The sequence below is a fragment of the Scyliorhinus torazame genome, chromosome 28, assembly GCF_047496885.1.
Source record: "Scyliorhinus torazame isolate Kashiwa2021f chromosome 28, sScyTor2.1, whole genome shotgun sequence".
NCBI classification, from domain to species: domain Eukaryota; kingdom Metazoa; phylum Chordata; class Chondrichthyes; order Carcharhiniformes; family Scyliorhinidae; genus Scyliorhinus; species Scyliorhinus torazame.
Window position 1 is genome coordinate 26,966,217 of NC_092734.1, and position 17,571 is coordinate 26,983,787.

General features: G+C 49.9%; 1 protein-coding gene and 1 non-coding gene across 2 annotated transcripts in view; both read right to left on the reverse strand.

Moving 5' to 3' along the window:
• The window catches only part of wdfy4 (WDFY family member 4), a 307,274-nt gene that overhangs the window by 227,787 nt on the left and 61,916 nt on the right, over nt 1-17,571 (reverse strand). The window contains exons 19-24 of the mRNA XM_072491727.1: nt 16,223-16,401; nt 14,994-15,225; nt 14,751-14,902; nt 7,609-7,720; nt 3,564-3,754; nt 1,437-1,589 (exon numbers count right to left, since the gene is read on the reverse strand). Coding sequence (XP_072347828.1) covers nt 1,437-1,589; nt 3,564-3,754; nt 7,609-7,720; nt 14,751-14,902; nt 14,994-15,225; nt 16,223-16,401 — 1,019 coding nt within the window. The remainder of the gene's footprint in view (nt 1-1,436; nt 1,590-3,563; nt 3,755-7,608; nt 7,721-14,750; nt 14,903-14,993; nt 15,226-16,222; nt 16,402-17,571) is intronic.
• Nucleotides 12,865-13,029, reverse strand: LOC140403710 (U1 spliceosomal RNA). Its single transcript, XR_011938392.1, has one exon. It is a non-coding gene; the product is annotated as a U1 spliceosomal RNA (small nuclear RNA).

The window sequence follows — 17,571 nt, forward strand, 5'->3', positions numbered from 1 at the left end:
GTTTCTGGGAGGTGGGGTCAGTCCTTGGACTCTAGATCGCTGCTATCCCTTTCTCAGGCTTCTAACTGGGCCTCATCTTGCTGTTGGGTGTCCTGGAAGAATTGTGGCCCTTCGATCAGGAGGTTCCTCCAAGTAGGTCTCTTCTGAGCAAGGGTTTCCCGTGCGCTAATGTTGATGTTGCATTTCTTGAGGTGAGCCTTCAGGGTGTCTTTGAAACCTTTCTTTGTCCTCATTTTATTTGGAAGCCTTCCTTGATTTGGGCAAAGAAGATTTAGGGCAGCACGGTGGCGCAGTGGGTTAGCCCTGCTGTCTCACTGGCGCCGAGGTCCCAGGTTCGATCCCGGCTCTGGGTCACTGTCCGTGTGGAGTTTGCACATTCTCCCCGTGTCTGCGTGGGTTTCACCCCCACAACCCAAAGATATGCAGGTTAGGCAGATTGGCCACGCTAAATTCCCCTTAATTGCAAAAAATGAATTGGGCACTTTAAACTTTTTTTAAAATATTTGCTTTGGCAGTCGGGTCTCTGACATCCTAAGCTCAAGGCCAACCCAGCGGAGTTGGTTTCAGATGATCATGGTCTCGATGCTGGTGCACTTGGCTCCTTCAAGGACACTTATGTTAGTATGCCTGTCCCCCCCAGCTGATGCAGATAATACGTCTCAGAGAGCATTGATGGTACCTTTCCAGGGCCTTGAGGTAGTCCAGGTTTCTGAGCTGTATAGAACAGTTGGGTGGACAACTGCCCTATACACGAGAATCTTGGTCTCAGGCGGGATGCTGCGATTATCAAGACTCTCATCCTTAGGTGACCGAAGGAGGTGTTCATGGGTTCGATACGATATTAGATCCCTGCATCGATGTCAACCTCCAGGTATTGGAAATGTTTTGTGTGTGTTTCGTGTGTTCTCCGTTGATCTTGATGGAGGGAGAGACCGGATCTTGCCCTAGGTGGGTTGGCAAAGGACTCGAGTCTTCTTGCGGAATCTGGGATCTGCCTGTCCCACCAAAGGTGATCCCCCCTCCCCACCAGCGGGTTCTTCAGCAGCAGGGTGGGCTTTGGTTGAGGCTGAGACCGATTCTTTGGTATGCTTCCACGAAGGTGCGAAGCATGGCTTGGAGATTCTCTTCTGAGAGAGTGGAGACGGCGATGTCATCCACACCCTGAAGTTGAACGAGCGATGTCAGTGCTGTCTTCTTCTTGTATTTCAGCCGGTTGAGGTTGGAAAGTTTTCCGTCCACCCTGCAGACAATTCCTTAATGTGACTGCAGCGAAAAGGGAATCAGACAGATATACAGTCCGAAAACTACCTGGTGACTCCAGCTTCAAAGTGTGTTAACCCCACAGAACAGAATCAAACTATGACCTCTGTATTGTGAACAACCTGCCAACACTTGGCGACATATCTGAACTGCAAATATTTTCCAGGTACATTTACCTCAAAATCACAGAGGAGGTCTCTGAAAGCACAGTCGTTCGGGATTGTTGAAGTCCCTTGGCCCAGCTCCGCAGTTCCAGCGATGGTCAGGATAAGTTGGAAGATTCTTCCATTTAACAATCGGACCTTCCGTTTCAGCAGCACTGCTAACAGCTATAAGGAATAGGAAGAAATGAGTGGAACGTGCCGGAAACGGCCACAGTGGACAGGCTGTAAGCTAACTGCACGAGGCGCGGTGATCAGAAATAAAACAAATTTGGAGTTGTCTGAAAATGAAAATGAGGCTCACAGCTCAGAGTTTCCTTCGAATTCAAGTTGTAATTCAAAACTCCTTTGAATGCCAACTTTATGCTCCTTTACTTCAAATTAATGGATAGTTCATTCCTTTTCAAACTTTGAATTATCAGGTGGCGTTTTGATGGAATTTAGTAATTTCTGTAATTTTAACTAAATATCCTTGATTTTCTAACTTAAAATATTTAAACGTCTATTGATTTTGTGTAACCAGCAAGTTCCTCCAGACCAATGTTTCAGATGCTTTGGACCATTTTGTAATGTTACGATATGGGGCGGGCGGGGGGGGGGGGGGGGGGGTTCCCTGTGGTGGGGGTAGATTCAACGAGAAATCCCATTGGCAGCGGTAGGACCAGAAGGTCCGTCGCCGGGGGGGCCATCTCCCGCCCCCAAGAAACATGGCGCAGGGGCATGTGGAAGATTCCCCACCCCGCATTCGCTTCTGATAAGCTGTAACCTTCCTATCTGGACTACTGCGATGATGTGTGTCCATCAGTTCTCTCAATGCTCATCATCAATAAGTACATTTATTTTGAAACTGTTTTCTTATTTGTAAATATCGGGTGAGGAGGTCTTAGGATTCTTCATGCATAAACTGTGAGTATCATTATGCATATAAAATAGGTCGCAATGTAATATAACTGGTTATTAAGATACAAGTCAGCAATTGCAATCATGTCCCACCTTTCTCTCTTCACCTCACAGATCCCCCTGGTTGCCTCAGCATATATATCCAAGTTTGATGGTAGGAAGAGTTCAACTTGATCTTCCTCAGAATCATTGCAAAGCAGCCAGAGGTTTGGAATGCTCATCAAGCACTGCCTATCTATAGTGGCCACGGTGAGAGTCTCGAGTGTGTGCCATCGCCAAGTTGCACTGTAGCAAGTCCGATCCCTCTGCAACAACACTGTAAGAGCCCGCACGGGAACAAGGGCGCGATTATCTTCCCCATGGTCTTCGCGGAGTACGAGCTCCCCCACTAGGGGTGGGGGACCTCCATTAACCTCTGTATAAAAGGCCAAGAAGTAAGGCACCGACCAGAACAGGAACCCAATAGGGAGTTACCGGGCAGATTGAAAATAAAACCTTGTTTCTTTATTTTACTCAGTGTGGATTCCTGTGTCCTTATTAAAAGCACGTTCCAAACACACAACCCCTACCACCTAGAAGGACAAGGGCAGCAGATACATGGGACCATCACCACCTGGAAGTTCCCCTCCAAGTCGCTCACCATCCTGACTTGGAAATATATCAGCCGTTGCTTCACTCTCGCTTCACTCAAGAGAAGACTGAGTCACGAAAGGGAACTTAAAAACCTGCGACAATCTTGAGTTCATAATAGTTCTGAGTCAGAGTGCATCTTCAGTTCACCAGGAAACTTGGAGTTTAAAAAGACACAAGGAGTTGGATTCTCCGCTGTCGGGATTCTCCGCTGCGCCGGCAGCCCAGGGATTTCCCGACGGCGTGAGGCTGCCCGCAATGGGAAAGTGCATTGGCCGGCCAGAGAGCCGGAGGATCCTGGGGGGCGCGCTTCAGCAGAAACCTGGTGCGACGGGATGGAGACTCCTGCCCAAGATCCTCAAGTCAATCTTTAACTGGTCAGCCACAGTCTATCATTCTTATCATAAATACTTACACTGTGCATTGCAGACAGAAAATTTCCAATGTTTGTGCAGAGTTTTTAAAAAATCAACCAGGACTTATACCCACAACCTAAATGGCCCCTTGAAATTTTATGAACTTCATCAACTGCATTCATTAGAATTCCGTAAGACAACTTCAAAGTCCTGGCCATCGGTACACTTTTAATCATCTCTAAATTGGTCCATTTACCCTGTAGCCTTTAATCCGCTGCATCTCTTTTTCCGACAGTGTGCTGCTGTTCAGAACAGATATCAGAACCTTCACAGCTGCGTAAATCTCATGGTCATCAGACGCCATGGCAACTAGGCCTAATATCACAGCGGGACCACCGATGAACTGCAAACAGTTTGCGGCAGGATTTGAAAAGAACGTCCTGACTCCTAGAAAGATAAATGAAGGCAGTTTTAGTGCTCCGAAATTCAAGCCAAACTTTAAGCACAATGTGGTACCAGATGTCAATCGTTGCCTTGTCTTTCAGAAGGAATCGGACATGGGACAAGTCACAATATGTAAAGGGCCTGCTTGGGTCTGTCACTTGATGTCTTTCAGTCATAGTGCCGCCTTGATCAGCTAACGCAGTATGAGCCACAGGCATTGACGTGCCTTCTGCCAATACTGCTACATCAATCGCCCTGAACTTCTCTGTAGGGTGGAGCTGGCTTTCTTATCCGGACCCTAGTGGGGAAGAGGTCCACCAAATAAACACACTGTAAAAACTTCACTTGGGTTCAAAGCTAAATCTATTACCGAGCCAGTAGACCAAATAAAATTTGACAAAATTAATTTTTGATGATGCTCGGGCCGGGAAAGGGACTTGCATTTATGTAGCAAATTAAGACAACAGGAATACTTTGGGAGTGTTTCATTGGCTGCAAAGTTCTTCGCCATGTCTTGAGGTGGCATAAGGCGCCGCTTAAATGCGATTTAAACCACATTATAGCAAATTATTATTATTTTTTATTTTCTGAGGTGCACTCCCTGTTGTTACATAGGGAAATGCCGTGTCCAACTGAGGAAGGCCTCAAACAAAGAGTGAATTAATTACCAACTAATGTGGCCATGGCAACACTGATTGAGGGTTGAAGCGCTGGTCAGGACACCAGAAGAACTCCCTGTTCTTTTTCGAACAGCTCTCCGAGGCATTTTACCTCCACAAGAGCAGCCACAAAGGGCCTCACTTGAACGCCTCATCGGAAAGCCATCACCTGTAGTACTCCCTCAGTTCTGTGCTGAACCATCTATCTGAGGCAGCAGGCTGCAGGCCTAGAACGGGACCTGAACTCACAACTTTCTGTTTTCGAGGCACGATTGCTACCACTGGGCCAAGCTGGCACTGCGGTGCAATATAACTGTAAACCTTAATATTAAAGGTGCTGGAAATTGATTTGTGCCAGGTAAAATATTGATATATTTTGTTTTTTTTAATTAAAGGATTTACTCAAAGGAAATAGAATGCAGTGTAATTGCTACAATAAAATAAACCCATTCAAAATATTTCATCAGAAAGACCGAAAAGGTCTTGATGACTTGTTTGCAACAGAATGTTGTCACAGTATGGGGTAAATAATGATACAGAAATTAGGCAGGGCAATTTGTCCAGGACCTGTCTTTAGTAGGTCTGCTCATTACAAAGCGCACCTAGGGACCCTTTCGAGGCTCCATTCAGTCGTGCGGGGCAGATAGGGCTTTGGTTTGTCGCCTCTTTCAAGAGATGAGAGGAACCATTTCCGCGGACTAATTACAGCAATCAAATAAATAACGAGGATTATCTTCAAAATGATTCCCTTATCAATCTCTGTGAGCTCTCGGGGTCTTGTCAATCCTTCAGCAGTACTTCCACACCAAGCCATTTGTTAATCCCTTGTATCCTATCTGATGATAATAGTGGCGGCATGGAGCCAGAATGACAATTTAGCCAAGATATTCCCAGCAAACCACCTTATAGAAAGGCATTTATCAGTACAAAAATACAATAATGAAACAGCGTTTCTTTTTCCAAAGTTATAAATGGAAGAAAAAGAGTACAGGAAATAAGGTTAAAATAGAACACATCGTACACCTTTAAAATGGTTTCCGAAATTCCAGGCAATCCCAAAATGCTTTGCAACAAATGAAGCACTTTTCGAAGCATGGTCGCTGTTGAATGTAGGAAGTAATGCAACCAATTTGCGCACAGCAAGCTCGCACAAACAGCAATGAGAACTCTCTGGTTCTTTATCTAATAACGTCATGAGTCCTCTTGCGTCGATCCGAGGGAGCAGATGAGGCCTCATTTCAATGACTCATCCAAAAGATGGCACCTCCAATAGTGGAGCGCTCCGTGAAGGACTGCAGTGAAGCGTCAGGCTGGGTTAAGTGCTCAAGTCTCTGGTGGACTGGAACCCACCATGTCCTGACCCGTGGACAAGGGCTGACACAGCTTTAACCCGTGCCATGGATTAACGAGGGAAAATAACCGGTCCTCAAGGCTCAACGGTGGAGCATAATGATCAAACAATCCCAGATTCAATTTCTCTTATGTCCTGAAGTTAAGACATTCAGCTGCAGTGACCGTAAGGGTGCATCTATTGAGCTCAGTATTTCTGGCCCTGGCTACCCACTTTAGACTGGTAACCCAGTGGGACCCCTGAAAAGTGCACGTGAGCGCATAATAATAATCTTTATTGTCACATTATCACTGCATTGAAGTTACTGTGAAAATCCCCTAGTTGCCACACCTGTTCGGCTACACGGAGGGAGAATTCAGAATGTCCAATTCACCTAACAAGCATGTCTTCGTGGGGGGAAACCGGAGCACCCGGAGGAAACCCACACAGACATGGGGAGAACGTGCAGACTCCGCACAGACAGTGACCCAAGCCGGGAATCAAACCTGGGACCCTGGAGCTGTGAAGCAACAGTGCTAACCACTCTGCTATCATGCCGCCCATGAGGAAAGGCTGCATGTCAGCCTCCCCCAACCTCCTTCCCCACGGCCCCCACCCACAGAAGCAAAGAAGGCTTGCATTTATGGAGCATTGACCACCAGACATCTCAGAGTGCTTTCCAGACAATAGAGGACTTTTTAAAAAGGCAGCCGCTATTGTAAAGTAGCAAAAATGACAAATATAGAATCACTACAGTGCAGGAGGAGGCCATTCAGCCCATCGAGTCTGCACTGACCCTCATAAACAGCACCCTACCTAGGCCCACAACCCACCCTATCCCCGTCACCCAATAACCCCACCTAACCTCTTGAACACGAAGGGGCAATTTAACCTGGCCAGTCCACCCAATCTGCACATCTTTTGGAGCACCCGGAGGAAACACACGCAGCCATGGGGAGAACGTGCAAACTCCACACAGTGATCCAAGGTGGGAATGGAACCCGGGTCCCTGGCGCTGTGAGGCAGCCGTACTAACCACTGTGCCACCGTGCCACCCAGTTGGCACACAGCAACCCGACACCAAGAGAATGTGATCATCATCAGATAATCTGTTTTTGTGATGTTGATTGAGGGATAATTATTGAGCAGGACACCTAGGGGACAACTCTTCTTCAAAATAATCCAACAGGATCTTTGAACTTCATTCAAGAATGGAGATGGGGAGAGCTTCGACTCAACAGGTGGTATTTTCCGGTTCCCCAGCTGTGTGTTTCTTGGCGGCGCGCCATTCATTGGCGGCAGGAATCTGTCTTCCTGCCGCTTGTCAATGGGATTTCCCGTTGAAACCACCCCACGGAAATTTGAAGGAGGTTGGATGAGTCTTTGAAACCAGGCCTCATCTGTCCTCTCAGACCATCGCAAGAGGCCCCACAACATTATTTGATAAAGAGCCAGAGAGTTCCCGTTGCTGCTTGGCAGGGGGGGGGGACGGGAAAAATAAATCCCGACGGCCTGAGAATTCCGACCAACATCTCATCTGAAAGACTGCACCTCAGGCAGTCCAGCACTCCCGCAGTACTGCACTGGAGTCTCAGCCGAGATAATCGTGCTCAAGGCCTGGAGTGGGACTTGAAGCCTGCACCTTGTGATGCAGAGGGGAGCGTGCTACCAACCGACGCTGGCCCCTCCAAGTTAAACAGTCCGAGCAACTCATCATCTCAGTTTGTACATGAAGAAGGTCCACTTGATATATGTCGAGCCACCCACACCCCGGCTGGGACAGAGGGAGAGAGAGTGAACCACACATCTATCAATCTGAAGCATCTTTAATAATTTTTTTAGCGTTAATATGAATGATTGTTTCTTACCAAAGAAGCTTGCAATTGGCGCCCCAATTGTTCGGGAAGGACCTGGGAGATGGCTGGCCATGTTCTTTGCCAGAACAATGGGCATTGCGTCATCTCGGGACGAAATTCCCAACTGCACCGAATGAAAGGGGAGGAAAACATCGCAACATCAGTACCAGAAAAATAGAATAATTTCGGCATTTCCCGCGTCCTCGGTAAAGGTGACGATCAGGGGTTAGGATGAAGATTTTTCTCCTGTTTCTCTGCTGCTTTTGTTCAACACACGTGACTCCGATATGAGCAGAGGTGGTAGCTGCTTAGCCTATTGCCCTTGCTGAAGGATGAGGAAAGGCCAAACTTCACATATGTACCCCCAAGCAGCAACATGTTTATGTCGAACCGCTCATGCTCCACGGTGCTCCTCAGGAGCGATAATCGAACAACATTTGACAGTGGGCGGAATTTAACAATAATAATCTTTATTATTGATGCTCGATCAATAACTCCAGAAGCGAGATTGGATGACAATTGAAGGCTTTATTGGACTAGATGTTTCCCCCAGCAGCGCAGGTACGGAATGCAGCTGCTAGGGAGACACAGACTCTTATACTCCGCCTTACTGGGCGGAACCAGCAGGCAGGCTTCACCAATGCTCTTCCTGTCTCAGGTACCTCCCACACCAATAATCTTACAGCCTCAACCTAGGTACCGTAATACCCCTAATACCGACTATCACATTCCCCCCTGTTAAAAAAGAGTCCGGCGGGGATGGTTGTCTCGTGTCATACAGTGGTAGAGGTTATGGTGGTACCCGTCGGTGGTACAGTGTTTTGCCTTATTACATGTCGCAACTATTTACAGTATTCATTTTACATGTACATATCAGAATGAAGCAATTAGTCGATCGGGGCCCTGGTCATCCTCTCTGATCGTCGCAGTTTCGGCGGTGATGCAGGTGCCGGCTCGGGCATCCGTGACTCCGGGATCGTGACTTTGGCTTCTTCGGTAGCTTCATCACCCTGAGTGGGACCAGTGGAAGAACCGATCCACCTGGAAAGGGGGCAGCCGTGGGGTGCGCCGGTGGGAGGGAGGGTGGGGTTGGTGGGGGGGGGGTGTGGGTGGGGATCCAGCGGGCGCCAGGTCCCGTAGGGAGACCGTATCCTGCCGGCCGTCGGGGTACGCCACGTAGGCGTACTGAGGGTTAGTGTGAAGGAGGTGGACCCTCTCTACCAATGGGTCCGACTTGTGCGCCCGCACGTGTTTGCGGAGCAGAATGGGTCCAGGAGCTGCCAGCCAGGTTGGGAGCGAGATCCCCGAGGAAGACTTCCTAGGGAAGACAAGGAGACGTTCATGAGGTGTTTCGTTTGTCGTGGTACACAGCAGTGATCGGATGGAGTGGAGTACCTCGGGAAGGACCTCCTGCCAGCGGGAGACTGGGAGATTCCTGGACCGTAGGGCCAGTAGGACAGTCTTCCAGACCGTTCTGTTCTCCCTCTCCACCTGTCCGTTTCCCCGGGGGTTATAACTGGTCGTACTGCTCGAGGCGATGCCCTTGCTGAGCAGGAATTGACGCAGTTCGTCGCTCATGAAGGAGGACCCCCTATCGCTGTGTATGTAGGCGGAGAAACCGAACAGGGTAAAGATACTGTGGAGGGCTTTTATGACGTTGGCTGCGGTCATGTCGGGGCAGGGGACGGCGAATGGGAACCGGGAGTATTCGTCAATCACGTTCAGGAAGTACGCGTTGCGGTCGGTGGAGGGGAGGGGCTCTTTGAAGTCTATATTGAAGCGTTCAAAGGGACGGGAAGCCTTTATCTGGTGCGCTTTCTCTGGCCTGTAGAAGTGCGGCTTGCACTCCGCGCAGATTTGGCAGTTCCTGGTGGCGGTCCTGACCTCCTCGAGGGAGTAGGGCGGATTGCGGGTCTTGATAAAATGGAAGAATTGAGTGACCCCAGGGTGGCAGAGGTCCTCATGGAGGGCCCGGAGTCGGTCCACTTGTGCGTTTGCACATGTGCCGCGGGATAGGGCATCAGGAGGCTCATTTAGCTTCCCAGGACAATACAAGATCTCACAGTTGTAGGTGGAGAGCTCGATCCTCCACCGTAAGATCTTACCGTTCTTTATCTTGCCCTGCTGTGCATTATCGAACATGAAAGCTACCAACCGTTGGTCAGTGAGGAGCGTGAATCTCCTGCCGGCCAGGTAATGCCTCCAGTGCCACACAGCTTCTACTATGACCTGGGCCTTCTTTTCAACAGAGGAATTTCTGAAGCATGGAATGTGCGTGAGAAGTAGGCCACGGGCCTGCCCGCTTGGCTGAGGGTGGCCGCCAGAGCGATGTTGGACACGTTGCTCTCGACTTGGAAGGGAAGGGATTCATCGATTGAGTGCACCGTGGCCTTTGCGATGTCCGCCTTTATGCGGCTGAAGGCCTGGCGGGCCTCTGCCGGCTGGGGGAAAACTGAGGATTGGATTAGTGGGTGGGCCTTGTCTGCATAATTGGGGACCCACTGGGCGTAATATGAAAGAAATCCCAGACTGCGTTTCAGGGCCTTGGAGCAGTGGGGGAGGGGAAACTCCATGAGGGGGCGCATGCGTTCGGGATCTGGGCCTATGACTGCAGCATGCACTATGTAGCTGAGGATGGCTAGACGGTTGGTTCTGAACACGCATTTGTAGGTTAAGTTAAGGGTTTTTGCGGTATGGAGGAATTTGGGAAGTTGGTGTCGTGGTCCTGCTGGTCATGGCCGCAGATGGTGATGTTATCGAGGTACGGAAACGTGGCCCGCAAACTGTACCAGTCAACCATTCAGTCCATCTCCCGTTGGAAGACCGAGACTCCATTTGTGACACCGAAGGGAACCCTTAGGAAGGGGTGGAGCCGCCCATCTGCTTCGAATGCAGTGTACTTGCGGTCGTCCGGGCGGATGGGGAGCTGGTGGTAGGCGGATTTGAGGTCCATCGTGGAAAAGACCTCATATTGTGCAATCTGATTGACCAAATCAGATATGCGGGGGAGAGGGTACGTGTCGAGCTGCGTATACCTGTTGATGGTCTGACTACAATCGATGGCCATCCTGTGCTTCTCCCCGGTCTTTACAACCACTACTTGAGCTCTCCAGGGGCTGTTGTTAGCCTCGATAACACCTTCCTTCAGTGGACTTCCGACCTAATGAAGGTCCGGTCCTGGGCACTGTACCGTCTGCTCCTGGTGGCGACGGGTTAGCAATCCGGGGTGAGGTTCGCAAAAAATGAAGGCGGGTCGACCCGGAGGGTCGCGAGGCTGCAGACAGTGAGGGGGGGTATAGGGCCGCCGAATTTAAACGTTAAGCTCTGGAGGTTGCATTGGAAGTCCAATCCCAGGAGCGTGGCAGCGTAGAGGTGAGGGAGGACGTAGAGTCGGAAATGTTTTAATTCTCTTCCCTGGACCGTGAGGTTCGCTACGCATAACCCCTTGATCTCTACAGAGTGAGACCCGGAGATCAGGGAGATTTTTTGGTTAACTGGGTGTATGGGAAGAGAACAGCGCTTTACCGTGTTGGGGTGTATGAAGCTCTCTGTGCTCCCGGAGTCGATCAGGCAGGATGTTTTGCGCCCGTTGATGAGCATGGTCGTCGTCGCGGTTGAGAGCGTTCGGTGCCGAGACTGGTCCAGGGTCACCGAGGCGAGTCGTGGTAAAAGTTGAAGATTTTCCTCGGGCGGTGTGTGGTCATCCGAATCGGGGTCCTGAGACTCCAGCCAAGATGGCAGCGCCCACGGGTCGCACATGGCTGAGGGTGGGCAAGATGACAGCGCCCACGCATCGCCCGTGGTCCCTGGGGAACAAGATGGCGGTGCCCAGGACCCACACATGGCTGGGGAAAATGAAGATGGCGGCGCCTGCACATGGCCTGTGGAGGGAGTTGTGGGGGCGGCCCTGGTTCGCCCCCGGAGACAGCGGCGAACACCCGGGCCTGGCATACCGCCACAAAATGGCCCTTTTTGTCACAACCTTTGCAGGTGGAGGAGCGGGCCGCGCAGCGCTGCCAGGGGTGCTTGGCCTGCCCGCAAAAATAACAGCGGGGCCCCCCGGAGTTGCCTGGTAGCCGCGCGGCACAAGCTTGTGGGGGGATGGGGGATGCATCGGGGTCGGCCGCGGATGGGTTCCACGCTGCCCAAGGGGCCGCCGCGTGGTCGGGGGTGTACGCGCGGGCATTTCGGGAGGCCACATCCAGGGAGCTAGCAAGGACCCGTGCCTCCTTGAAGCCTATTGTCTCTTTCTCCAGCAGCCGCTGGCGAATTTGGGAGGACAGCATACCTGCAACTGATGCGTCCCGGATTCAAATTTCTGTGTGGTCGCTGGCTGAAACTTGCGGGCAGTCACAGTTCCTGCCCAGTACCAGGAGCGCGCGGTAGAAATCATCCAGCAATTCCCCCGGGATTTGTCGCCTCGTCGCCAGCAGATGTCGGGCATAAACCTGGTTTACTGGGCGAATGTAGTGTCCTTTCAACAGGGCCATCGCCGCCTCGAAATCGTCCGCATCCTCGATGAGGGTATAGATCTCTGGGCTCACCCTCAAGTGGAGAACTTGCAGTTTCTGGTCCTCCGTGGGTGCAGTCGTGGCCGTCCTGAGATACCCTTTGAAGCAAGCCAGCCTGTGTTTGAAGGTTGCCGCTGAGTTTGCCGCGTGGGGGCTGAGTTGCAGACACTCCGGCTTGATTCGGAGCTCCATTCTTTAAAATCTAGTCCAATAAATTGATGCTCGATCAATAACTCCAGAAGCGAGATTGATGACAATTGAGGGCTTTATTGGGCTAGATGTTTCCCCCAGCAGCGCAGGTACAGAATGCAGCTGCTAAGGAGACACAGGCTCTTATACTCCGCCTTACTGGGCGGAACCAGCAGGCAGGCTTCACCAATGATCTTCCTTTCTCAGGTACCTCCCACACCAATGGTCTTACAGCATCAACCTGGGTACCGTAATACCCCTAATACAGACTACCACAATTATTGTCACAAGTAGGCTTACGTTAACACCACACTGAAGTTACTGTGAAAAGCCCCGAGTCGCCACACTCTGCCCCCTGTTCGGGCACACTGAGGGAGAATTCAGATGTCCAATTCACCTAACAAGCACATCTTTCGGGACGTGTGGGAGGAAACCGGAGCACCCGGAGGAAACCCGCGCAGACACGGGGAGGACGTGCAGACTCCGCACAGTGACCCAAGCCGGGAATCGAACCTGGGACCCTGATGCGGTGAAGCAACAGTGCTAACCACTGTGCTACCATGCTACCCATAAGACAGTGTGAACGCAGTCCCTCACGACCACAAATTTTGCCGTCGAGTATCCCGCATTTGGGGACATCGCAGGCGTCAGCACATCCCAAATTACAATGGGCTAGCCTCGTCCTGGGTGAACCACCTTCCTGATCATGGTTTCACCTCTGCCAGGGACGTATTTTCCACCTACCCCACCAGCCCCACCATGGCATGCTTGGCAGAAGTGGCCCACTATTGGTCGGCGGCGGAATCTTCCTGTCCTGCCACTGCCAATGGCTTTCCCCATTACATGCACCCACTATTGCCAGGCAACCAGTGACGGGGGAGGGGTGTGCGCGGGGGGGGGGGGGGGGGGGATCACCCTCGGCAGGATCGGAAAATCCCGCCAGCAGGAAGGAGCGGATCATTTTAGCCACTGTGCCACATGAGGAGATATCAGGGTATAAGATTGGTCGAAGTGATAGCTTTTACGGAGCATCGTTGAGGAGGGTCGAGAGGTGCGGAGGTTTAGGGAAGGGATTCCAATGCTTAGGGTCGAGGCAGCTGAAGGCATGGCGCCATTGGAGAAAATCGGGGGGGGGGGGGTGCAAGAGGCCTGGTCAGGAGGAACACTGAAGGTTCTAGGCTTTCCAACAAACTTCCAAGGAACAAGGAGATTTTTGACCAGTGATAAAAAGCTAATAGGATATTCACCCTCTTTTACTAGGTTGATCCCAGAGTTGAGGGGATTAGATTATGACGAGAGGTTGAGTAGACTGGGACTGTACTCATTGGAGTTTAGAAGGATGCGGGGGGATCTTATTGAGACATCTAAAATTATGAAGGGAATAGATAGGATAGATGCGGGCAAGTTGTTTCCACTGGTCGGGGAAAGCAGAACTAGGGGGCATAGCCTCAAAATAAGGGGAGGTAGATTTAGGACGGAGTGTAGGGGGAACTTCTTCACCCAAAGGGTTGTGAATCTCTGGAATTCCTTGCCCAGTGAAGCAGTGGAGGCTCCTTCTTTAAACGTTTTTAAGAAAAAGATAGATGCCTTTCTAAAGAATAAAGGGATTTGGGGATATGGTTTACGGGCCGGAGAGTGGAGCTGAGTCCACAAAGGTCAGCCATGATCTCATTAAATGGCGGAGCAGGCTCGAGGGGCCAGGTGGTCTACTCCTGCTCCTAGTTCTTATGTTCTTACCCTTTACAAAATGAACATAGCTGCTGGGGAGATCGAGTCATAGATGTTGAGAGCAGGGAATAGAGACTGGATTCTGTTGGAGAAATAAAAGCCAATTCGTCGCCCACTTTCTCCTCACACTCTTCACCTTCGTTTTCTTCAAGGTTGTTCACCTGGAGGAGATGCAGGACTCTCTGCTGCAACCATTTCCTGTGGAAAGGCAACCCCTTGCTCTCGAAACTGTGTGAAGGAATTCCTCCTCATGCCTTTTCTTGACCCCAGTGACCATGTTAGATGGAGGGCACCTCACCACTAGCTCCCCAGCCGTAGGATCGAACAGGAACAGACTGAAAGGAGAGACATTTTCTCCTCAGAATCTTTTGATTAATAAAAAAACTCTGTCAAATCTTCTCTTAACCTCCAATCTAATGGAAATAATTGTAGTTCCACGTATAGCTTCGTGGGCTCGACAGCTAGTTTGTAATGCAGGATAAGGCCAGCAGCGCAGGTTCATTACCTGTACCAGGTGAGAATTCTGAATTCTCCCTCCATGTACCCGAACAGGAATATGACGACTAGGGGCTTTTCACAGTAACTTCATTGACATGGTAATGTAAGCCTACTTGTCACAATAAAATTATTATTATTATTAGCTTTTGAATGGGTTGCCCCTTCATTTTACAGATTTAATTTTGAAAAACCATAGTGCAATTTGTTAAAACAAATGAGTGAACGTACCTCACTTGATATTAGCCGGCTGTCCACTTCATTATAATTATTTCTTATGTCTTGAACGGTCATCACTGCTGATGACACCACACTGATGCCAAAGGATACTTTCTCTTCTGCCACCAGCACTGCAGGCACCGACAAATTGGTTGAATTGTCCCCTATAGCATCAGAAAGATTTATTTTAAGCAAGAGTTTCAAGGTAGAAAGTGAAGTCGATCCGAAATTTGAATCCATATATTATCGACCTACCAGGCGAGTGAACAGACTGAAAGTTTCCCAAATAGTTTGGTCCCAACTGATAAATGGCTTGAACCGTTTCCGGAGGAGTCACCTCTTCCAATAGGCATGTTGGGCCCAGGCGCCAAACTAAGGAAGACCGCTGCTTCCAGATCTGTGGAGTTCCAATAATTCCGTGAACGTCGATGACGGCTGATGAATCCAGGGAAAAATGCATTCCTGGAAACGTCTGAATGTACTGTATCTGTTAACAGGGAGTCAGAGTTACTGTGTTGAATTCACATGTGTTCTGCATTGCACTCAGCCAAATGCTACCTTCTCATTTAATATCACGTGTTCATGATTCTCCATTCGCTTGCTTGGCGTGAGGTCTTTATTCAAATATAAAATACATTCGTGCATTGGTATTTAACTAATCGAGAACCCTGACGATTTTCCTCTTCAAAGCACGAGTGGCAGGGTTCCACGGTGGTTAGCTCGCTGCCCCATGTCGCCAGGGAGCCGGGTTCATTTCCGGCCTTGGGTGACCTGTCTGTGGAGAGTTTGCACGTTCTCCCTGTGTCTGCGTGGGTTTCCTCCGGGTGCTCCGGTTTTCTCCCACAGTCAAAAGATGTGTAGGTTAGGTGGATTGGCCATGATAAACTGTCCCGTAGTGTCCAGGGGTGTTGCAGGTTAGGTTACAGGGTTTGGGGGATAGGGCGGGGTAGACGGCAGAGTGGACATGGGTGGAGTGCTCCTTCGGCAGGTCAGTGCAGGCTCAATGGGCCAAATGGCCTCCTTCTGTACTATAGGGATTCTTTGATTCTATGAAAGCAAGCATCCCTGGAATATTCCGCACATCTGTACATATTGTTAAAGATTTTATACAGGGTGTACAATTCCTACAGGTGAAGGAAGAGATGCAGGAACAAAACCTATGTTGCACTAAAGAAAGTGACCTCTTACAATGGGGCCAGGGGACAGGGCTTAAAAGTGCCCAATAAAAGGGAGAAAAAGACTTTCAAAATTTGATTTGAGGGGCCTTTCAAGAAACGATGCAAGTTCGAGACTTTGAGGGTTTCGAATACTGAGGGAAAGAGTTCTTCAAAATGATCTAGCTGCACGCAGACTGTTACTTTGTTCGAACATGAGAACCTTTCACAGGTGATTTTGTTTTACAATGCTCAAGTGTCTGCGATTGCAATGGAAACTGGGCATTTACAAAGTTACATTAGTTCAAAACTAAAAGCCACGTCATTCACCTTAGCGGTTCCTATGACACGTCCGTTTAAATATGCCAGCACGGAGCTGTTCTTTCGGGCGTCCTTGCTCAACACCACAGCTAAGTGGTGCCACCGACCGAGGAGCAAGTACTTGGAGATGTCGAACTCAACAGAGGTTAGCGCAGAAGACTTCTGGGCCGGGCCTGACTCATTCCAATCTAAAGTGCACACAAACAAGAGAAGAAGAATATTCATCTGGGGGCATTAAGCACATCCTGTACAGTTTATGTATATGCCGACACGGACAACATGCACCATTCCACTGCTGCCTATCAACTAAGAGACCTTTTCTTGCCACGGAGTATCCCGGCCTATGTGTCTGCAGCTAGTTCTCAGGGGATCCGCCCTTGAAGCAACGTGAAGGGCACCGGGAGCAGAGCTGGCGAGGCTGTCCCCTCCTTCTTTGAATTGGGGAACTTACTTACGATGGAAGAAAATCCAACCCAACGGACACAGGCGGTCGGGTAAACCTTGAACCTTCCCCGTCTAAGCTGCGATGAAACCAAAGGCAACAGGAGGATGCTTGGCTGGCAGTGTGGCAAAGATTTCACAGATGTCATGATATGCAGACGTGCACATAATGAGATACAGTCAGGCAGCTAATGAACACAGAGAACAGGACATAACCAATCAGCAGGCAGAACACTTGGGGGTGGTTTCCCACTATAAAAGGCACGAGGCACTCACACTCCATCTCTTTCCACTGGGGACATCTACAGAGTGAGTCAGGGTGTATATATCATATAACACCTCCAGCACGTGGCTAAGAGCTAGTCTGGGTCAGTCAGACAGAGTAATCACACTTAGGTTAGCAGAGAGTCGAACTCACAGAGAACTGTGCTAACTGTGTGACAGGTTCAATAAATCAGATTGAACTAACTTCAAGGTCTGGAGTATCTTTCAGTTAAAGCTGCATCCAGTTGCGGCCCGTGTTTTCTCAGTGTGCTTAACACGACAGAACAGACCAATGGCATTTTGGCCACCTCTGAATATCTGGCTACAGGTGGTATCTTGAGGGGAACTCAGATGCGAGGTGGGAAAGCAGGTCTTAAACGATGTCGGTCTGTGGTAAACCACTGTGTTCTTATATTAAGGGTTGTACGGTAGAACCTGCACTACAGGTTCACCTGGGCCCCTGCATGCTAGCTCCGCCCAGGAGCCGGGTTATAAATATGTGTGGCCTCCAGTTCGTAGCCATTTCGTCAGCTGCTGTGGGAGGCCACACATCTGATACCAATAAAGCCTCAGTTTGGATTCAACTTCGTCTCCAGTCAAATTGATGGTGCCTCACGGACTCAATGCTGTCAGGTCGAAAGTGTCTAGCCTTT